Below are 22361 nucleotides of genomic sequence, written 5' to 3'. Positions count from 1 at the left end.
ATTGGCCCTACTCTCTTGAGTTATTTTTCTGTGGTAATAATAGTAGTTTGCGCTTACCATTATCTAGTAAATATAAGATGTTTCAATGTCAATTTTCTTCGGGACAAGGGATTGGGTCTTTCATTAGCTTATCAATTCAAAAATTGCTTACCTCCAAGACTCGACCCAATGAGATTTTTTTTTTTTTTTTTTTATTTGCATACTTCTCATATATTGTCTATTAAGATTTAACACATCGAAAAAAGATATCTGAAATATAACGACAATATGATAAATGAATAAATAAATTGCTACACAGTGCTAATTAGTTTGGACATCTACATTCCGACCTCTAATATATTTTTTTTGTTGAAAGTTCCGACCGCTAATATGATTGCTACTGGATTATAATTTGGTAAAGACATGATATCAAGATACCAAATCAAGATATATATTATATTTGAGAATAGTACTTAAATCCCTATCGACTACTAATACGATGATAATTTATTTTGTCTTCCTTGTGTCATCATGTTAAATATAAAAATAATTAAATGACACTGATGTGGTCACCACTACCAATGATGTAGTTGATTATTAGTGAAACTTAATCAATCCCCTTTGTACATTTACATTTTCTTTATTGCGTTTATTCTTTTAAGAAAAAAAAAACTTAAAATCCAATACCAAGTTTGACGCTTTCAACACAAAGAAAAAAAGTTTTGTGTGACGCTTTTGGTCTGTATAAGAGACATGAGATTTGGATCCGTTGCTCTGAGCAGATGAAATTGAAGCACAACACATTTTTTAACCCAATAAAGTAAGCAGAGAAATACTTTCAACAAAAAAAAAAGAAAGCAGAGAAATAAAAGATGCCAAAGATTGTGATTGGAGGAGATCTAAGTAATGTGACAAACTACATGAATGGATCAATTTGGGGAGGAAAAAAAGAATAAAAAAAAGTCTTAATATTATATGCTTGATTACCCAAAAATAAATCAAGAAAACAGAGTATCTTTAAAAGTTCAACGGCAAGACCACTTCCTAAACACTACCTTTACTATAAAAAAAAGAACTTCCAATGACTACTGATAGTCTCTCTCTCTCTCTCTCTCTCTCTCTCTCTCTACTTTCTCTGTCTAATATTTTATAGTTCAAGCAAACTGCAGATTGAAAATGACCCAGCACTCTTGGATGCCAATAGAACTTTCCAAGAGCTATTCTTTTCTTCTCCCTATTCATTCAGATCTTTTCTGAACAAACTACATCATCAGGTACTTTTGATTTCTGAAGATTATTACTTGATTTAATTTCCATCTACATTTGTCATTTGGGTCATAATAGCTATCTTGATTTAGTTCTGCTTAATTTTGTAGAAAAAAATAGATGAAAGATTTGACTTTTGAATCTTTTGATAATGTGTTTATGAAATTCCAAAAGATTAATAGTTTGAAGCTGGTTTTATATACACATTATAGTTCTCTTCTGTTTAAAATGGGGAAAATTTTAAACATTTTTTCTTACTCAAGTTATATGATTTGTCTTATAAATTTGGTGTTTATGACAAGTTTATGTATAATGTGGATTGGGTTGATGTCCTTTCAAGTCTTTAATGGACAGAAGAAGTCCAAATAATATGGGGTTAGACCCCAAATGTTAAGAATGAACATGATGCATTTAGCACTTTGACGGAATCAGGTCCTATTTACAGAGGAGACTCTGCCGGAATTGAGTAATTTGTCAGTCTCCGGCCGTTCCCAGTGAGTCTTCGAATGCTCCCCGTGCCTAGTTAGACATGGTTTGTAGTTATGATTAGAGTCTCTCTTTCTCTCTCACTCTCGCTCTCTTTTATGTTTAGGATTTGATAGTTCTTTGAAGATATCATTTTGTCGGATTTGAGTCAACTATGAGTCTTCGGGGAGCTCCCGTGTCTAGTAAGTCTTTGGGTCTCTCCCGCCTACTAGTCGGGTGCTCCCCTGGCCTAGTTATGCACGAGATGTCGTAGTTGGGCTTCTTAAGGATTTTGAGGCCCTGTCTATCTCTTTCTCTCTGTTATGTTTGTTTAGGATTTGGTAGTTCTTCGAGGGCACATATTGTTGCCGCGTTATTTCAGAGGAAGAAAATAATATTAACTTAAAATATGTAATTTTCAGGGGCTCATAGTTTAAAGTAATGGAAGTGTAACATGAAGGAACATCAGTATCAACTTGACTCTTGAGAATCCCGAAGGTCCATTCTTGGAATATCACACTGCATAGAAATAAGCTCTAGTCATGAGTTTCAAGGATGACAAGTTTTCGAGGTTAGTTCCTCAAATCCATATGCACATTATTCACATTTAGGTTATGTAAATCCTAGTTCTTTTTACACAGTTCATAACGATATTATGGGTGTTAACTAAGAATCTTCATCATTGTTCCCATATATTGTCATATCTACAAATCAATTAGAAGCTTTTCATGTGATAACTTGTTAAACATTCCGAAGGAGAGTTTATCGAACTTCATTTAGTATAATTTTTGCTTGTATTCTTGTGATTATGTTTTGCTGGAATCAGGTTTCAAGATTGGACGTCACAAACGTCTATGAATTCCGACAGACAATTGATAGAAAGTGATGAAAACTATTCAAGAAGCCATACATCAAAACTAAGATATATCTTAGAAAGGATCACAAGAATCCTCTTGTGGGGTTATGAAGGTTTTAAAAGTATTAGAAGATCAATAATGAATTTTGAGAATGAATCAACAACAACCGAAACAAAATGTGAGAAGAAAGTTCTTGATCCTCAAGGACAATTCCTTCAAAAATGGAATAAGATATTCTTATTGTCATGTGTGATTGCAGTATCTTTAGATCCTTGGTTTTTTTACACCCCAGTTATCGACTATGTCAAGAACTGTATCGGTGTTGATACGAAGTTAGAAACCGCAGCTTGCATTTTACGGTTTTTCACTGACATATTTTATATACTTCATATTACGTTCCAATTCCGTACTGGATTCATCGCTCCTTCTTCTCGAGTATTTGGAAGGGGTATTCTGGTCAAAGATCCTATTTTAATAGCGAAACGATACTTATCATCCTATTTTATAATTGACATTCTTGCAGTTCTTCCTCTCCCTCAGGTACCAACATCTTTTCAACAATATATGACTTATTCCGTTATTTTCGTAAATTTGCAACTACTAGACGTTATTTAGTTCATGGCAATATATGTACAAATGTGAAGCTTAATTTCTATCGTTCTTCAGATGGTAATTTTGGTTATAATTCCTGTTCTTGGAGGCTCAGCTCCTTTGAATACGAAGAACTTGTTACGATTCATCGTCTTACTCCAATATATTCCAAGATGTGTTCGAATGTATCCGCTATATAAAGAAGTAACAAAAACTTCTGGTATAATAACCGAAACAGCTTTTGTTGGTGCTATTTTTAATCTCCTTCTGTTCATGCTCGCTGCTCACGTAAGTCTTACAACTGACCTAACTTGTTCTTTTTCGCTTTCTTTTTTTCTCTTCTTGTTTTGTGTGTGGATGGTTTGATAATGGGTTAACGTAAATACACTTTTAGATATATGGAGCTATTTGGTACCTTTTTTCGATCGAAAGAGCAGATACTTGCTGGAGAAGAGCTTGCAGGAATACTACTGGTTGTGTTATATCTAATCTATATTGTGGAACTACTAGCAAAGAAGGAGGGAATCCATTTTTAAGTGTTTCTTGCCCTATTGCTCAACCGAATACGACTCTGTTTGATTTTGGAATATACCTTGATGCTCTTCAGTCTGTAGTAGATTCGGGTGATCTACCGTCGAAGTTCTTTTATTGCTTATTGTGGGGCCTTCGAAGTCTGAGGTTTGTGCACACAAGTTTCAAATTTAACTTATTATTATACTCTTAAGCTTGCTGAATGTTAATTTGTGAAACTTCATGCAATATCTACAGTTCACTTGGTCAAACTCTTCAAACAAGTACTTACATATGGGAGATTTGCTTTGCCGCTTCAATGTCTATCGCTGGCTTAGTTTTGTTTGCGCTCATCATTGGCAATGTGCAGGTTTGGACCGAACTAGTCAAATTCTATGTTACTATTTTAATGTATAAGGGTATTGTCAACGGGTGCTCGGCTGGGGTGCATACACCTCATGAGTCGGCTCCAAGGGTGCCACAAATGGTGTAACCTCGAAGCTACCGCCTCTAAATTTTTCCATCCTGTATAGTCTGCATTGCTTATCCTATGGACATGCTATCAGATCCTACGGAGTAAAATTCTTTCTAAAGGCTCATGTGCATTCTCTGAGTCCCAGATTGCTTAGCAAGACCTCTCAGACCTAGATACAGGATAGCACCTTGTCTTACATATTGGCAAGGTCTTTTCGGTCATATTGTCGTCTGGGGCTGGTCAGATGGGAAGCTTAGGCGGTCTAGGGCTATCCCATCGAGAGGAAACCTTGTGGCCCTGTGAACCTTTTCCAGTGGGCTTAGGTAGTCTAGGGTCAGCCCTGTGCCCCAAAAAAACGTTGTGTAATGTAAAAATTTGTTGAGTGGAACTGGGTAGTATTTAAACCGGGGAATGTGGCTTGTATTGGGCCCCAACGAGTCTTGAGTATTAGTAGTGCTGCCTTTTCCTTTATATCCTGACTCTTGAGATAAACTTTTTCGCTCTTACTGTTACAGACATATCTACAGTCCAACACTATCCGGTTAGAAGAAATGAGAGTGAAACGCCGAGATGCAGAGCAGTGGATGTCCCATCGTTTGCTCCCTGAAAATTTGAGACAACGTATCAGGCGGTATGAACAGTACAAATGGCAAGAAACTAGAGGAGTTGATGAAGGGAATCTACTTGGCAACCTTCCCAAGGACTTAAGAAGAGACATAAAGCGCCATCTTTGCTTAGCCTTACTCATGAGAGTGAGTACTTATATATGGTTTATTTCCGTTTTCCTAGAAAAAGGTCCGCATTTTGGGCCCGTAGAACATTTGTTTAACCCGATGGAGTAATGTTAGTTTTCTGTTTATTTTAGGTGCCAATGTTTGAAAAAATGGACGAACAACTACTAGATGCAATGTGTGATCGTCTCAAGCCCGCCCTTTGTACAGAGGAAAGCTTCATTATCCGTGAGGGTGACCCGGTGGATGAAATGATCTTCATCATGCGTGGCAAGCTATTGACAGTGACCACCGATGGTGGAAGGACAGGCTTCTTCAACTCCGAATATCTAAAAGGTGGTGATTTCTGTGGAGAAGAGTTACTAACTTGGGCCCTTGATCCCAACACTTCGTCTCACCTCCCTATTTCCACCCGAACTGTTAGAGCCCTGACAGAAGTCGAGGGCTTCGCGTTACTTGCTGATGACTTGAAGTTTGTCGCTTCCCAATTTCGTCGTCTTCATAGTAAAAAACTTCGTCACACTTTCAGATTCTATTCACAGCATTGGAGGACATGGGCAGCTAGTTATATACAAGCATCTTGGCGTCGATATTGTAAGAAAAAAATGGAGGATAATTTAAGAGAGGAAGAGAATAGATTGCAGAATGCTTTGGGGAAAAGTAGCGGAAGCTCACCTAGTCTTGGAGCAACGATTTATGCTTCACGTTTTGCTGCTAATGCTTTACGTGCTTTGAGACGTAATAAATCAGCACGAAGAGAAAGGATGAAAGATCGATTGCCTCCTTTGTTGCTTCAAAAACCAGCTGAGCCCGATTTTACTGCTGACAATGACTAGCATTTGGTTCTTTACTGTGATTTCTGTTCTTGGTGAAGATTGAATTATTGGATGGTCAAGAAAGAAACAATAAAAGATAAAGTTTGAATTTTTGATAGTCTGTATGATGTACTTTGGGATAATCTTTAAGTATGTAGAATATTAGCAATGTCACAATTTGCACTTAACTTCAGTTATCAATAATATTAAAACTTTATAACTTTTGGAAACTTTTCTCCTTTGACTTTTCCAAGAAACTGCTATCTAAAATTCCCTCTTAAGAACTTCGAGGATCTGATAAAAGTAGCGAACAAATAACCCCACTCGAATGACTATCAGAAAATACTTTTTTTGTTTAAACAGTCATAAGATACTTAGGTTGTATACTTGTATGTTTAGACCTCGATCAATAAGCCAAGAATCAACCTGAATAAGTCAGATAAAAACAAACGATCTGGATTTTGACTGGAGCCAATTTAGACTCGAGTCGGATTTCAAATCAGACTTGGAGGAAAAACCAACCCCACCTTAGCCTAGATCCTAAGGGTGAGTGGTACTTGAAACCTTTGGGGCAGGTGGAATATGTAACTGTTTGGTCTAGAGAGCTGATTGCTTGAGGATTGAATCAACAGAAACGTCGTGTGAAATATAATTTCCGAATAATTGAGTTACATTTCCACATCTTACATTATTGGTTCCTACAACTTGTTTATCGTCAGACCATTCTGATCCTTAGGAACTTGGAGGTGATTCAAAGGTTGACATTTTTTTTCCTTGTTTGGCGGATGAAGCTTGTTTGTGGGCATCTTATCCTCCCCAAAGATCAACATGTTTCTAAGATTTTCAACACTATCAAAGTTGTTTCGAATCAGTGAAAATACGATGCATTTCTTCAGGTAGATTGATTTGGTGTACACGCTCCGACTTCTTGGTTCATTTGCTCCTTCCATATCCTCCCTGTAACCCTAAGCTTCAACTCTTTCTTATCTCCGCCGGAGAAGAAAACTGCCATGTTTCGTTGGATAATGAGTCCATCGTGGCTGTCTCTAACTTTCCGATGACTGTCTCGAATACTTCGTGGGGTTCCTTCCCATGTGAGTTTTCGTCCACTTCCTCCTACTTCCAAGCTATAACTATAGTTCCTAGCATCATTTTCGTCTCCCATAAATCGAAGGAATGCCATGTACACTGGAGCCATACCGAGTTGGAAGGCTTCAAAGTGCAGACAGAAGTACTGACCAAAGCAGCTGAAAACCTAAAGAAACACACAATCAGCAAAAAGGGTACATCTTTCAAACTTCCTTTGGTCGAAATTCAAGATAAAAAAGCAAAAAAAGTTGGTAAATAATGGAAAAACAGATATTAGACGTACAGTTAGCATCCAGGTGGCATTTTCAACTTCGCGGGGATTAGACTTTACGTATCGATGATTGAATGTGCATCCAGTATGCATGTCAACTTTGTGATCATCTCGTAGATGATTGATCAGAAAAGGAATATCTCCGCCCACAGAGCACTCCGAGCCAGCATAAGGGCAATTGTATGGTCTGAAGTTACATTGACCTTCGTGTTTTAGCTTACTGTAGTAAGGGAAGATTTCGGGACAACCAAGAGAGCAGTACTTGCAGGGAAGTTCAAGAGACTCTGCTACCTTCTCTAATGCTAAACACCTGATGTCCCCGAGTTCTTGTCTACATGTAGGACATCGATTGTGTACTCTTGTTTTACAGGTCGAACACAGTGTGTGTCCGTTGGGGCACTGCAACAGTGCCACTTTGTTAGAAAGCGCAAAAAATTAATTTAAAAACGAATTGTACAAAACAAAACACATTCATAACATGAATCAAAGATCATAGTTTTGGAATCTCTATTCGTTAAAAGGGACCTAGTCTTGACACTAGCCATTAGACTAGCCCATATTCTGCCCAAAGATCCTGATACTAATTCCAAACAAGGATCGACAAGAAGAAAAAAAGTAAACGTGAAGTTATCTTAGCGGCTATCAAGTAGGACTTCTCAAACTAATATGGCATGTTTAACTATCAATCAAGGTAAAATAAGATTTATAATCGGAAACGAGAAAATCTTCCAAATCTTAAATGCGATTCATGAGTGTCTTAATCCAAAGCAAGCAGATATCCAAAGCAAGCAGATATTGAATATCATCAAAACCATAACATGGTAGCTCGAAAAAATTTGCTATCCAATGACTTCTCAATCTTTCATGACGGGTTTTCATGTTTATTACACACAACAAAACACCATCTTAGAACTCCCATTCATCTAGAAATCAAACAATTGAATTTATTTTGAACTACAATTTCGTATTCTAATGAAGAAAGAAACGTGAATAAACCCCAATATCCCCTGGCTCAATATGAATGCTTATAACCATTACTATTATCTTCCCCAAATACCTCACTATTCAGCTGACAAGGTCAAAAAACAATCAAACATTAAAGAAAAAAAAAATTTGATTGATTAGAACCCAACTTAGGTACCAAATTCCTATTCATTTCTGTTAAAAGGAACCCCATTGAATTATCAATATAACTTTAAACCCTACTTTAGAACAACAAATCTTAGAATCTTAAATCCCCTTGATTCTACCTTCAATAAACCAAATTCAATAAAATTACACAAAACCCAAGTTTCAATTTCACGTAATACATCAAATAACACAAGAAATTCACAAGAAACAAGTAAATGAGAAAACATTACCTGATGAATTGGTGGGTACATAGAATTGGTACAAACAGGACATTCAAGCAATTCGTATACGCTAGAAGCAGGAGAAATCGTAGAGGAGGTGGTATTATTATTCTTATTATTATTATGAAGAGATTTAGAAGAAAATTGATGGTGATGGATATCTTCTTCATCAATTCCATCTGAGGAAGAGACACATTCAATGTTATCCAGCCCCATTTTAATCCCACTTCCTCTTTTGGGTTTTCTTTATTCCTCCTCTAATTTCTTATCCCCTTTCTCTCTCTCTCTCTATTCGTCTTCGATGATGATCGAAGACGAATTCCAGGAGAACAATGAAGGCAATTGAAGAAAAATGGATCGATTTTAATTGATGAATGATATCCGTAAAAGAAGATGAAGGGAATAAAACTAACCCATTGGAAAAGGAGGAGGGGAATTTCTAGAGAGAGAAAATGACTGGGGGACCATGAAATTTTGATCAAATTGGTAATCGAGCGGATTAGAGATTGACAACTGTTATATTGGTGAAAGAACGTAGCTATGTTTGATTCCCTATGAAGATTTGTTCACCCGCGTTATTGAGTGCGTAAATCAGTTTTGGGATTTTGATGAATAGATCTGAACCGTTGAATTTGACATTTATGAAGTCTTAATTGAATCACAATCGTCAGATTCAGCTGATTTTTTTTTCGTATGTGGAGTATTTGAGTTGAGTATTAAAAAGAGTTTTCTTGGTACCTTTCTTGCCGATGTGAACTTATTGATTCAAAACAAGGGCATTGCTAGTCAATTTGGTTTCTTACATTCTTCAAAAGAGAGGGAATGCTCACGTTCTAAAACAACTAGCTTTTCGTGGTGAATGAGTTTGAATATCACTTACCATTGATATTTGATATAGGAAGCAACAAGTCGAGGGTTAATAGTTTATTGAAGTTACAATTGATGGGGGAACATGAAAATTGTTGAGAAAATCCTATACTGACTGTGAAAAGTTAATAATTGTTGGTTCATAAGTCAAGAATTCACCTCTTAAACTAACTTTTACGACCAGGGATGAAACCACCTAGCTAAGGCAACTTGATTTTGTCTTCAAATACACAAAACCCATGTTCATATGTTTTGCAGTATTGGGAGTTGACGACGACATCATCTTTACCTCCGCAACTAAGTTTACCATAATAGTTCGTAAGTGGAGTGTGGAGGGTACATTTCATACACTCATTTTTGTCCGACATATGGAGAAAACCACCTAGCTAAGGCAACTTGATTCTTATTTATCTTCAAAAACACAATATCTATGTTCATATGTTATAACATACTAGGAGATGGCAACAAAATCATCTTTACCTCTTCGACAAAGTTAAGCGTCAGTTTCACAATCTTGTTATTTTCTTTCAATTTCACATGCTTTGTATTGCATATATCAAGTTTTTTGTTTTCTTTTTAAGTTGTCAACCTTTGTTATAAGAAATTACCAGTTGATGAATGTGACAAATAGTAGTTTTCCTTTACATTGGAAGGGGTTGTCAATATATACACTAAAAGATCATTTTAAATTTGCAAATTATTGTAAATCAATCTTACATCTATGTGAATGAAGTGTGGCCCTTCTCCTTGTAAGTGATTAAACACCCAAACATTTGAAGTGCCAAATCACACATAATCACTAGTACTCGGCTAGGCTGGTATGCAAAATCCTACAACATGTTATCAATATAGTAGTCCTTACAATGGTGTGGTTTTAAAGAAAAAATTGTAAACCAATCTCACATTGAAGGGAGTGAAGTGCGACACTTCCATTATATTTGTGAAGTCATAAAATATTGAAGTGTGAAAGCACATAATTCATGTAAAATTAAGATCAATATTCAAACAAAACCAAATCAATAGCAAATGTGGTGTTATTCACCCACATTACACGTGTGTCAAAAGAAACCAACTCTTTGAAATACTAAAATTCAATTTCCAATCTATTGTTGTTCATCATCATTCATTGTAATTTGTACAATTTCCGCGGCCACCCTTTACCTTCTCTCTCTCTCTCTCTCTCTCTCTCTCTAGAATCCAGCAAAAAAGAAGCTCCTTTGAGGAACGGAGCAGTTTCCTTCTTTTTCTTCCTTGATCCATTTCTTGACCTCTTTATTTTCTGCTTTTATTTTTTCCCCTCCGATTCGTCTTCGATCATCATCGAAGACGAAAAGAGGAAATTTGAAAGAGAAAGAAAAGAAATTTATTGGGCAGGTGGTGATAATGGAATTGGATAACATTGAATGTGTATCCTCTTCAGATGGGATCGACGAGGAAGAGATCCATCATAGACAATTTTCTTCAAAACCCCTTAATAATATCATCTCCTCAGCTATTAATCCGGCTACTAGCGTCCATGAATTGCTTGAATGTCCTGTTTGTACCAACTCTATGTACCCACCAATTCATCAGGTGAAATTCTTTCTCCAAATCTTTTTTTAGGGTTAATTTCTTGAGTTTTGGAAGGTTTCCTAAATGGGTTTTCAATGATTTGTTGACCTAATTTTCTGATTTCATTCTAGTTTGGTTTTTTCTATTTGATTTATTTAGAGAAATTCAAACTTGGGATTTTGACTTTTTGGGTAATTGTTGAATTAGGTCAAAAAGGGCAGGAATTAGGAATAGCAGGATATGTTGAGATAAGGTCGATTTAGGTTGATCTTGGTCCTGTAATTAGATTTATTAGGAGGGACGGAATAGGATTTGAATTATTAGGGTATTTGGTTCATCCTGTTCATGGTTTTGGGGGTGATTGGGGCATTGAGTTAGGGTTCTGATTTTTCAGCCACCCAAGGGATGAAACTTTGGAGGTTGAGATATCCGAGCTGGAGTTTGATTGTTAAGGTTGAAGTTGGAGATATGAAGTTCCCAGCTTCGTATTCCATCTGTTCAATTATGAAATCAGATTAGATAATATTAGTTTAGATATGGAAAGAGGAAAAGAAATGTTATCACCATTCTGAAATAGGAAATGAACAGCTTCAAATTTCATCCTTGACGAAGCGGCTGACTCAATATACATACTGAATGTGATTGTTTCATCGAAGACGTCTTTTTTCTTGTCTGAATGCAGTATTGGTCATTGGGGAAGCTGTGTCACTAGTAATCTGTAAATAATTTGAGTTGTTTAACGTCTGTGATAAGTATTTAAACTACAATACAAACGTACAGAAACTAACCAACTCTACCGACTTAAAATTTCTATCCCAAATTATGGTTCGTAAAAGAAGTTTCAAAGTCTTAAGTCTTCCTTAATAAGGAACATCTGATTATGAATAATGAGAAGTTGAAGTTATTTGACACTCGAATCTTTACTTGGTACATAAATTCAAATTCCTCTTTCGTTCTTTCATTTACTTTTAAGTATGCAGTTTGTAGCATCTCTTCGTTAGTTCATATGCGAGTTATAGATGCTTTCTTTTGTATTTGTTAATTCATTAGCAATGTCTTCCTCTCATAATTCTGCTTCTTTATCTAATTCCGGTTAGCTAAGTGGAGAAAGAGAAAGGGAGATAGAAGTATTCGTTACTCCATTTACAAATCTAACAAGTAGTATTTCTGCAGTGCCCAAACGGACACACCTTGTGTTCCACTTGTAAAACAAGAGTACACAACCGGTGCCCTACTTGTAGACAGGAGCTTGGAGATATCAGATGCTTGGCTTTGGAGAAAGTAGCTGAGTCCCTTGAACTTCCCTGCAAGTTCTGTTCCCTGGGTTGCCCCGAGATCTTTCCTTACTACAGTAAGCTGAAGCACGAGTCTCAGTGTAACTTTAGACCGTACAATTGCCCATATGCTGGTTCAGAGTGTGCTGTTGTTGGGGATATTCCTTTTCTAGTAACCCATCTGCGAGACGATCACAAGGTTGATATGCATACTGGATGCACGTTCAATCATCGATACGTGAAGTCTAATCCTCGTGAAGTTGAAAATGCTACCTGGATGTTGACTGTAAGTACAATTATCGATTATAAAATCATTCGTAATTCAATATACCCTTTTCAGGCATTCATCACGCTAAGATGTATCTGATGATACTATACGATTAAAACTTTTAGTTGTTAACGGATTTGCACATTATGTGTTTTTGGTCGACTCACAGTTTCCGTTTTTATTTAGGTTTTCAACTGCTTTGGTCACTATTTCTGTTTGCACTTTGAAGCCTTCCAACTCGGAATGGCCCCTGTATACATGGCGTTCCTTCGATTCATGGGAGATGAAACCGAAGCAAGGAACTTTAGCTACAGCTTGGAAGTAGGAGCAAACGGGAGAAAGCTCATCTGGGAAGGAACCCCTCGAAGCATCAGAGATAGTCACAGGAAAGTCAGAGACAGCCATGACGGTCTCGTCATCCAACGTAATATGGCACTGTTCTTCTCAGGCGGAGACAGGAAAGAACTGAAGCTGCGAGTTACAGGGCGGATATGGAAGGAACAACAGAATCAAGAAGCCGGAGTTTGTATACCAAATCTCAGTAGCTGACGATGAATGGTCGATATCTTTTTTGTTGTTGGTATGATGTTTCTTTCTCTCTCTTGGGTGTATCTTATGTGTGAAGAACTATGTCAACAAATGGATGGTAATGTTGTGAAGTCATTTAAGTAGTTATATATATGTATCAAATTCTATATAGTAAATGGAGAACAAGGATTCTTGGTCGATTGATGTTCTTTTACATGTATGGGATGTGATTAATGTTTCTGTGTTTTCTTTTCATGTACATTTTTCATATGCTTCTAGTTGACATTATACGCTTCGTTTCTATTCATTTGATGTTCGCGGAACTCATTTAGTATAGGTCAAATTTTGAAAAAGTTGGAACTTTTTTTTTTGTATCAACTCTTTCCCAAGGAGAGATGCAGGGGAAGCGGGACAAGGATCACTAGGAGCATAAACTACACATAAAAATACTGAATACCGATAAGCACAAAACAATTTTAGACTAATAATTGATGTTAATAAACTTACAAGAAAAGACAACACAATAATTGTTAACCGAATTATTTGTTATTAAATCCGTTAGTTGAATGTCTCTCCTTTCTTTCCACTAAAGACTAACATCCTCACCACTTCAACCAACTCCATACTAAATTAATATTTCCATAAGAAAGAAAATAAACAAGTAATATCATTATCATTAGTTAGGCCAATCATCTAAAGAGAAGAAAAGAAATACAAAGACGCACTTCTTTTATCAACTTGCCGAAACAAATTGAACGACATTTGTGATTCTTTTATCAACTTGCCGAAACAAATTGAACGATGGACTCAACATTTGTGAATTGTCTGAAACTTCTCTCTCTATTTCTTTTCACCTATTGAATATTTATTTGCTCACCACAGGCAGAAAGTAAAAGTGATGACTAACAAAGTGAGCAACAAAACCCATGATTACATCAACTTAATACCAACCTAGGGCATTTGCTTGGGGGATACAATCACTTTCATGTTTTCTTTTCATTACCTTAATGTACCTATCTACTAAGAGAAAGGTTTGGTTATTTGATACATCATAGTATAACTTAAACCGATAGTCCTGCCACGTAAGTCACACCAGTTGATGGTAACCAAGATGATCCAAGTAAAAACTGACCAACCGTGAACTTTGATGCCTCCGATGATGACGTCATCACATGATATCCAGGCCATTTGACACGTTGACCAACGGGCGCACCAGGTCCTGAGTTCAAATACTCACCATAGTACAGCGTGTCAAGTGCAAACGTGTCACTCCATTCCAACCATCCAAGTGGATGTATATGATCGCCCATATATGACATCAGATAAACAGTTCTAGCGTATAGTTTCCACGGACGGCCAAGATATGTTTGAGTTACATTCTTAGCTTCCTCGAGATCTGGAGTCGCTAGGATTTTACAGTTGTGGATTGATATACCTGTATTTTGATTTGGGTCTTTTCTGTTTTGGGCCGTAATTGTGTTTTTTTGTTGGGCCATGGGCTTACGAGCGTAAATCCCACAATTTTGGAACACTACAGCTGCATTACCGAATATGAAATCTACAGTACCGTAAATATCACATTCTCGGAAAAACTGACGTTGTGAGTGAACGTATAAACTATCTTGATAACCGATTATGTTGCAACGATAAACTACTGCATGATCTGCACCGACTCGAAGGGCAACTGCTTGATGCTTTGCTGGGCCAGCCCAATTCGTGAATGTTATGTCACGGACAATAAAACCACTTCCAGTTGCAGCTGTATACAAATTTGAATACGAGTAAGAAATCAAATACAGTACAAAAGATACAGGTAAAATCAACTAGAAATAGGTAAGGCCAACAATATTAGGACTCGTTATAAAAGCTCCCATCAAGATGATTTTGTAGTTACTAATGTCAATCGAATCCTAAATGTAAAAATAAGGGTTTGCCGACCGTCTATCCACGAACTTCAACTAATATCTTTTTGTAATCTTTTCTTCCTCTACGTTCCACCACTGCAATCACCATCTCCAACCCAATCTACATTTTTTCTCACTTCTGCAGGGATGGGTTTAGTTGAAACTTCGTTTGAAGTTGAGGAACTTCAATGTAAGCTTAGATTGAAGCCAAAAGTCGTCTAACTGGCTAACTTTAGCGAGGGTTTCAATGGTTCGAAGCTTCAGCTGAAGCAAGTAATCCTCACCGAAAGCTTGGCAAGGGTTTCTTGCTTCAATTAACCGCTCTTTAATTGAAATTTCAATGTAAGCTTCAATTGAACTTACCCTTATTATACGAGAGAGAAAAATATAGACATGGTGGAGATGGTAGGTTGTGGTAGTTGAAAGCACATGAAACGGGACTTTCCAAAATAATATAGGGGTTAAATTTTTCATTTGGTCTCAAATTGGGGGTCAATTAGAATTAACCCTCAAATCTAAATTGGCTCTTTGTTTTCTTTTTGTTAGTTCACATGTTAGATATGACTGACTATTCCAGTGGTGGAAGATAAATAGTTTATCATGCCATTGTCAATCCAATGGCTATTCTTACAGGACCTTCTTAAACTTAAGAAATCTTTGATCCACTAAAACAGAGATAAGTCAAAGAAAGGAGAAAAGTGTTACCAAAAGCAGCGGTGTGAAATGTTGTGAGGTTGTCGGCAACACTTTTCCCACCGGAAATAATAGTTACACTTTTACCATCCCCAATAAACATCAAATTTGTCTTCTTTATTCCTACCTTCAAATTATCCTCTTCATACCTGCATTATTCTCCTCTTAGAAATTGGAGTGCTATTAATCTTTGTAAATACTGTATATTTCGAGTAATAATAGCTTACCAATTTTCCATGTATAGCATTATGAACAACAGTAGGAACTTAGGTCAAAATAATAATAATTTTACCTTCCCGCTTTGACATAAATAATAGTTCGTCTATCACTATTTTGAGGAGCTGCTTTAATCGCCTCAGCAATTGTTCTATACGTTCCATTACCATCTTTAGACACCACTATACTTGGTTGTAAGTCCGATACCGACATTTCCAGCAGTTTTCTCTCTCGATTTTTAACCCATGACGGGAAACCACTATCACTTCCCTGAAAACCATTTCCTAGTAATTTCCTCCGGCGGTTTTGAATCGGAATACCAGAGAAATCCCCATTTGATGAACCTGCTCCTTTAACAGACTTAAATAAAGCCAAACAATTACTCACCAACTGTGATAAATCTTTGAGTTGTTCGTCCATACGATCTTTGACGTAACCAGTGACACCTTCAAATCCATCCGTACACGTGTCGTGATTTGTTAACGCTGCACTTAGCCACGTCATCACATCATCATTCGAAATTAAGGTCTGTTTGTTTTTAGATCCGATAGAACTTAAAGAACGTACGAGCTGATACATTGAATCATTGAGTAGCTCGAGGCAATCGTCGTATGCTGACCGTACACGTTTATCCATTGACACGTCGGATATATTAGATGCACCGTCAAGTGCTTTCCCGACACGTCGGAGAGTGACGTTGAAGGAAACTCTAACGAGTCCTAACCGATTCATGAGGTTAGCTGAGTCAGGGTGATCGAGTAACGATTTGACACAGAGACTCGGGTACCGAGTCTTACTGCACGAGTTAGAGATATCTTGGGTTGTTAGTTTTCTACGAATTAGTGAAGAAGAAGAAGATGATGAAAGAGAAAGAGAGATGAGAGAGAAAATGGTGATGATAAGAATGGATTTTTCCCTGCCCATTTCTTTAATCAATACGATGATCAAATTGGTATCAGAATCACGGCTTGAGCCAATGAGAAATGTAGAGAGAGAGAGAGAATAAAAAGAAGTTTAAGAGCTTGTAGTGAGAGAAATGGGAGTATGGGTTTTTATATTGGAAGGAGGAGGAGGAGGAGAGAGAATGAGATTGATGAAGCTGGTGTGAAGTCCATGTCTCTCTATATATATTGAGAGACGTATCTCTCTCATGTATAGTGTTAGCTGTCTTCTACTTTTGGTCTCAAGAGAGAGAAACAAGAGAGAGAGAGAGAGAGAGAGAGAGTAATGAGGATCTCTAACTATTTAGAGGAAGATGTAGTAAAAGGAAATGAGATATTGACAAATAAGCAACAGTATCATCAGACTAAGTCTTGGTCCAAAAGCATATGATTAATTGTTGGATGAGCATTGGATTATTATTGGGTGTGTGGCTGTGATTAATTCAAATCTTGGTACCTTAGCCCAATTCTAAATTCATTAACAGGATATTCAAAGAAAAAATAATTCATTAGTCCGTAAGTTTCTTTTTTTTTTAATACGGTATTCATACATCATGAATAAGTATATGAATTGAATAAACCTTTGACAACTATTGTTATAAAAAATGTCTTTGGTCCTAAAGTTTATATAAAAACCTTTAAAGTCATCTTAGAGGCATGAAAAGCGTTCTCGTGTCATTGTAATGACTTTCGTAGTCAGTTTTTTTGAAAAGACTTTCGTAGTCAGTTTCTAAAAACAGAAAGCCATTCTTATAAATACTATTTAATAGAAGTCGAATTTCACTTCCATAGTAAATGACACATCAATTGTTGTTATTCACTACAACTAAAAAAACAAATGTAAAACCATCTCTAATTTATTTATTTTTTTGCAACATACACAGAGGCTATATGGTAAACCACAAATATGGATCTTACCACTTGACAAGGTTTTGAAAAGGGTAAACATATGTTGGACAACAACCCCAAAAGTCAATAGGTCCTTTTAAACAAAGCCTATGAAAAAAACAAAATCTTTACCGATGACGTCAATAATTTTGAACCATATATAGTTGAAATTAGATATAAAATTTACAATGTTTTCTCAGATGAACTGCAATATAATCCATCATTATAATCAAAATAACTTTGTGATTATATTGATTTTGAGATTTCGGGTTTGATATGATGTGCATTTTTGTTAGTTTCTACATTATACATTTGTTGGTTTAAAAGGATATCACTGAGATGCTATAGTATATTTGTGCTACACATTAGACAAGAAAGTAATCCACATTTGACATATACAAAAATATATAGTTAAATAAGTGAAAACAATGGTGTAAGAGAAGATTCTCTAAAGAGAAGCTAATAATAAGAAAAATCCAATACCTAATTATAAGAGCAAGAAAGCTGTTTTTACTTTTTTTTTAAATGGGACCAATGCTCCACAAAGGGATCTGATTTATTATTTTTATCTAGAGGATGTTACACTAATCACAAACAATACTGATAGGTCGGCCAAAATATCTTGGAGGAGATTATATGGAAATTTTGAGATGAACGGTCAGATTACGCCCGACTAAGAGAAATATGCGATGGAACTGGGCCGTTCACCTTGTATTGTAGCCCACATTTTCTATAACTCAATTTAACTCATCTTAATCTGTCTTATTTCGATTTGAAAAACAATAGTTATTTCAAACAATGGTAATTTACAAACATGTTCCAAGTCTTATTGAAAAGGACCACAACTAGGTTACCTAGTCTGGGACTGAGTAAGTCATTTCAACATAATTAGATGTATCAGAAATCTCGAAACAAAGAAAAATAACATTATTAATTTTGACTCGGTCAAGTTATAGCTTACATTAAATACCAAACAAACACCTTGGTAAATTGATGTCATTCTCATGAGATCAATGTATACTTATTATATGTTAAAATGTCCTTTTTCTGCCTTAACTTATATAATTATAAGGCATTGCTAGAACTAGCTTTAGGTTTAGTAAACATTAATTGAACTCACTGGACAAGTTGTGCTGGATTTAGTATATAATAAAATTGATTTTTTTTTTTTTTTTGTTTTTGGGTTGATTCCAAATTGGGTCCTAATTTGTGATTAACTTGAAAACTTGAGTTGGTATTTGTCTAGCATTACAATTTGGCCCAATATTCCATTTTCTTGGTCAAATCTAACTGTTTTTTGTTTTTTAATCTTTCTATTGGTTCTCTTTCTTATTTACCGTAATATATTGCTAGAAAGGTCGGTGTCAACAATCAACCATTGCTTGCGACCATTAACACCTCCACCCACAACATCTCCACCATATCCTCACACACTCTCTCTCTCTCTCTCTCTCTCTCTAACACTTGATAAATTATGGGGCCAAGTTTTTCAGTTGGTCACAACTTGAGAGTTGAGACCAAAGCGATATTAACCTTGAAATCATATGTTTCAAACCTAAAAAAGTAAAATAATAAATAAATAAATAAATACCATTAGCAACAACTTCATTTTCAAAAGAAGGGGGGCAAAACAATTCTATTCATGGTCCATGAACTATTTGTCTTTGGTGATAAACTTTAATACTGGTGCTGAGATCGGACAACTCTATAACATATGACTTCAATGTCGTCTATCATGATACAGTCTTGACTACGATAGGAGGGGAAGAGGCAGGATTGTGAACAAGACCCATTTTAAGACTAGAAGAAGCCAAAGCACGGTGGATAATAGTATCTTTAGTAGTCCAAAAAGGCTTAGCTCCCACAACTTATGAAGTATAGAGCAAGAAACATTCCATGTGCATACAACATGTCTTGCTTGGTAACTAAAACATGTCTTGCTTGGTTAATAAAAGATTGCACTCACATATTCTAACAACCTTTTGCAACAAAAAGAAAAAGAAAAATATTATAACAACCTATAGAGTCGACATCACAATAAATATAAATTGTTGAGAATTAATACGGAACAAAATCAACGACGGTTTTACAATAGATTAAATATGATAAGATTACAGTGTTGAAACATGTTTTACAAGAAATTGAATATGATAAGTAGAGTTGAAATAGGTTTTACAAGAGATTAAATATGATAAGATTGAGTAGTAACATCTATGTTGCTCTATTCAAGAAACTAGGGTTTGAATTTTACCATTGCTAAAAACACATTTTTTTGTATGACTTGTTTAACTTTGTACGATTTCATGCCATATATTGTTAATCAAGTTTCTAAACTTTTCACCTTTTCTGCAAAAAAAACATATAGCATTGTCTAATACTTTATAGGATGATATATAAGTGATCGTGTTTCAATTGTCATTTTCATTGCTCAAGTATGATTTAATTTTGTGGTCATCACAAAAGGCACTTATGAACGAGAGTGCCCTATATATAGTTGTCCCTCAACCAATCTCCCACTAAAATAAATGATTCTTTCTATTGTGATTAGTTATCTTTTAAGATATAAACCTAAACCTAATAGACCCTTTTCATTATTGGGAAGTCTTAGATAAGAATGAAATGAGATTAGAGGTGGGTTCTTATGTTGGGTAGATTTAGAGATTTTCTTGACAATGCAGACATGGAATCAGATGTGGGTGAAGGGTGGGAAGGGAAACCCAAATAGACAACATTAAATGGGTGTAGGGTTCACTCACTAGGGGTTGTTTGTGGTTATAATATCCATGACAAAATAGTAGAAGAGTTCCAATTATTCTCCCAACTTATAAAATTGACTTTGACCAACTCAATACATTCTTCTTCGTTTCTAAATGACATTGGCTCCATCATAAAGTTCAAAAATTTAAACAAACAATTTACTTTTTTTTTTTTTTTTTTTTTGTTGAACTAACAAACAATTTACTTGTTAACCAAATATTTACAAAGCTACACATTTTATGTTTACAATTTGTCTCCAGTTTCAAAATAAAAATAAACGATCTAATAGTTTGTGTGAACCAAATACATATCAAGTTAACACTGCTCGACTCAATCTATTTTTGTTTTCTGATTAAAAAAGTAGTGTCACATTTATAAACAGTTTTAGAAATGGAAAAATTATGTGGTTTAATTTGTTTGTACGTACTAATGTGAAATAACCAAGCAATCTGAATCCACAACCCTAACGTGAGATGGTTGTATGCCCACTTAGTTGCTTTCTTTTTATTGGAAACACACTCTTGTTTGCTACATACCAGAAGATATTATATGCGCGATACGTCTCAACAAAAGTTAAGTTTTGTTTTGGAAAGTAACGAAAGATAATATTGGCCACACAAGAACGTTAAAATTGTCAAAAAGTTGTTTGCCGATAATGATAGTCTTATCAACTAATTCCACCTGCCTCAAAAAAAAAGGAGGTGGACAAATATTGATTTTTGATGTTGGATATCAAATAAATGGGAAAGCATGGTTATGTTTCATTTTCTCAAGAGATTGAAGATATGACAGTAACTGATTTTATCACATGCTCCTTGACTTCTTGTGTTATTTGTTTTGGGTATCTTAAGTCAGATCTGAAATCTGATTTGGCATCTGATTGACTCGAATGAGATTTGTAGAGTGTTTGACTCATTAGTCTATTTGAGTTAGACCATTCTGATTCAGACGTGTCAAATTCATGACGTGCAACTGTGCAAGGAAACAAACACCACTTTATAAGCAAATAAGTTCATCAATTAACAACACACACATATTAGAAATCACAAAAAAAACGTATCAGTTTTCGATTACAAAATAGAAAATATAGGCTTAGCTAAAAATTAGGTTATTGTGAAACCATCTAACGCCCATGCTCCTCAACCTTCTCTCATCCACTAAACATCAACCTTCATTTTCTTTCTCATTTTTTCTTTTCTTAATCTTTCTTTCTCCTCCTCCCTCTTTTGCAGTTGCTCTGCCCTTCTATCAGAGCAACTACAAATTTTCAAAAACAACAAAACACAATAAAATGGCATCAAACAACTATCTAACCCTAATAACAACAACTTTCTTTCTTCTTTCATTCTTCGCCTTATCATCCTTTGTCGAATCATCTCATCACAAACATAACAAATCAGCCCAAACAAGCCCTAGACAAATAAGAAAACATTCAAATTTCACTGTGAAATTTGGTGCCCTTGATAGAAGAGGATTTCTGACAGAACACAACAAAGTTCGAAAACAATTAGGCGAACCACCACTTATGTGGGACAAACAACTAACGAGATACGCACGAAGATTCGCATGGAAAAGGATAAATGACTGCAGAATGGTTCATTCGGCTGATCAACCGCCATTCGGTGAAAACATTTATTGGGGTTCCGTTTATGAAAAACATACAGCAGCAGATGCAGTACGAAAATGGGCAGCGGAAACTAATTTTTACGATCGAACAACAAATAGATGTATAAATAACAGAGATTGTGGTCATTATAAACAAATAGCTTGGAGGGCAAGTACTAAAGTTGGATGTGCACGTCAAAAATGTTCAAATGGGGGTGTCTATATAATTTGTAACTATGATCCTCCTGGTAATTGGGAAAATGAAAATCCTTTTGATTCAGTCCATGTTAATCAAGCTACTCCTCCACCATCACCACCAACCACGACTGCACCACCACCACCGCCACCACCACAAGGAAATTTACCACCACTAGTACAATAACGTTTACCAGATGTACCAAATTTATCCCCAGTGACAAAAATTAGTTACTCTCTCAGATCACGCAATTAACCAATTAAGATAATGTG

At 35.8% G+C, this 22361-nt stretch overlaps 4 protein-coding genes across 4 annotated transcripts; 2 read left to right on the top strand and 2 right to left on the bottom strand.

Moving 5' to 3' along the window:
- Positions 1–755: 755 nt before the first annotated feature.
- LOC147534257 (cyclic nucleotide-gated ion channel 1-like) lies at positions 756–5907 on the top strand. Its single transcript, XM_086646455.1, has 8 exons — positions 756–1253; positions 2133–2281; positions 2537–3107; positions 3234–3446; positions 3553–3836; positions 3927–4038; positions 4659–4895; positions 5009–5907. Exons 2-8 carry the CDS (start codon positions 2253–2255, stop codon positions 5708–5710), a joined length of 2148 nt encoding a protein of 715 aa, XP_086502581.1. The 5' UTR covers positions 756–1253; positions 2133–2252; the 3' UTR covers positions 5711–5907.
- Positions 5908–6309: 402 nt separating this feature from the next.
- On the bottom strand, positions 6310–8893 carry LOC147534256 (E3 ubiquitin-protein ligase SINAT5-like). Its single transcript, XM_086646456.1, has 3 exons — positions 8411–8893; positions 7062–7448; positions 6310–6944 (listed from the first exon to the last, which is right to left on the bottom strand). Exons 1-3 carry the CDS (start codon positions 8615–8617, stop codon positions 6582–6584), a joined length of 957 nt encoding a protein of 318 aa, XP_086502582.1. The 5' UTR covers positions 8618–8893; the 3' UTR covers positions 6310–6581.
- A 1338-nt stretch (positions 8894–10231) lies between these two features.
- Positions 10232–13087, top strand: LOC147534255 (E3 ubiquitin-protein ligase SINAT5-like). Its single transcript, XM_086646457.1, has 3 exons — positions 10232–10840; positions 11993–12379; positions 12548–13087. The coding sequence occupies exons 1-3, from the start codon at positions 10652–10654 to the stop codon at positions 12908–12910; spliced, it is 939 nt and encodes a 312-aa protein (XP_086502583.1). The 5' UTR covers positions 10232–10651; the 3' UTR covers positions 12911–13087.
- Positions 13088–13413: 326 nt separating this feature from the next.
- LOC147534254 (putative pectinesterase/pectinesterase inhibitor 34) lies at positions 13414–16938 on the bottom strand. The gene is made up of 3 exons (XM_086646454.1): positions 15779–16938; positions 15499–15635; positions 13414–14648 (listed from the first exon to the last, which is right to left on the bottom strand). Exons 1-3 carry the CDS (start codon positions 16624–16626, stop codon positions 13951–13953), a joined length of 1683 nt encoding a protein of 560 aa, XP_086502580.1. The 5' UTR covers positions 16627–16938; the 3' UTR covers positions 13414–13950.
- Between the last annotated feature and the right edge of the window lie 5423 nt (positions 16939–22361).

This window comes from Eschscholzia californica, unplaced genomic scaffold (assembly GCF_041429995.1).
Source record: "Eschscholzia californica isolate CP2 unplaced genomic scaffold, dmEscCali1.0.p SCAF_6, whole genome shotgun sequence".
NCBI classification, from domain to species: Eukaryota; Viridiplantae; Streptophyta; class Magnoliopsida; order Ranunculales; family Papaveraceae; genus Eschscholzia; species Eschscholzia californica.
The sequence above is the reverse complement of the archived record's forward strand: the minus strand, read 5'-3'. Positions and strand labels throughout refer to the sequence as shown.

What these genes read in the sequence shown, in the direction of transcription:
- LOC147534257 (XM_086646455.1), top strand. Translation starts at nt 2,253, where the DNA reads ATGAGTTTCAAGGATGACAAGTTTTCGAG. An exon ending in CAGTTCTTCCTCTCCCTCAG is followed by an intron (nt 3,108 to 3,233) that starts GTACCAACATCT and finishes ATCGTTCTTCAG; the next exon opens with ATGGTAATTTTGGTTATAAT. An exon ending in TCATCATTGGCAATGTGCAG is followed by an intron (nt 4,039 to 4,658) that starts GTTTGGACCGAA and finishes TTACTGTTACAG; the next exon opens with ACATATCTACAGTCCAACAC.
- LOC147534256 (XM_086646456.1), bottom strand. Translation starts at nt 8,617, where the DNA reads ATGGGGCTGGATAACATTGAATGTGTCTCTTCCTCAGATGGAATTGAT. An exon ending in TGTACCCACCAATTCATCAG is followed by an intron (nt 7,449 to 8,410) that starts GTAATGTTTTCT and finishes GCACTGTTGCAG; the next exon opens with TGCCCCAACGGACACACACT. An exon ending in ATGCCACCTGGATGCTAACT is followed by an intron (nt 6,945 to 7,061) that starts GTACGTCTAATA and finishes GTGTTTCTTTAG; the next exon opens with GTTTTCAGCTGCTTTGGTCA.
- LOC147534255 (XM_086646457.1), top strand. Translation starts at nt 10,652, where the DNA reads ATGGAATTGGATAACATTGAATGTGTATCCTCTTCAGATGGGATCGAC. An exon ending in TGTACCCACCAATTCATCAG is followed by an intron (nt 10,841 to 11,992) that starts GTGAAATTCTTT and finishes GTATTTCTGCAG; the next exon opens with TGCCCAAACGGACACACCTT. An exon ending in ATGCTACCTGGATGTTGACT is followed by an intron (nt 12,380 to 12,547) that starts GTAAGTACAATT and finishes GTTTTTATTTAG; the next exon opens with GTTTTCAACTGCTTTGGTCA.
- LOC147534254 (XM_086646454.1), bottom strand. Translation starts at nt 16,626, where the DNA reads ATGGGCAGGGAAAAATCCATTCTTATCATCACCATTTTCTCTCTCATC. An exon ending in ATTTATGTCAAAGCGGGAAG is followed by an intron (nt 15,636 to 15,778) that starts GTAAAATTATTA and finishes AGAATAATGCAG; the next exon opens with GTATGAAGAGGATAATTTGA. An exon ending in ATTTCACACCGCTGCTTTTG is followed by an intron (nt 14,649 to 15,498) that starts GTAACACTTTTC and finishes ATTTGTATACAG; the next exon opens with CTGCAACTGGAAGTGGTTTT.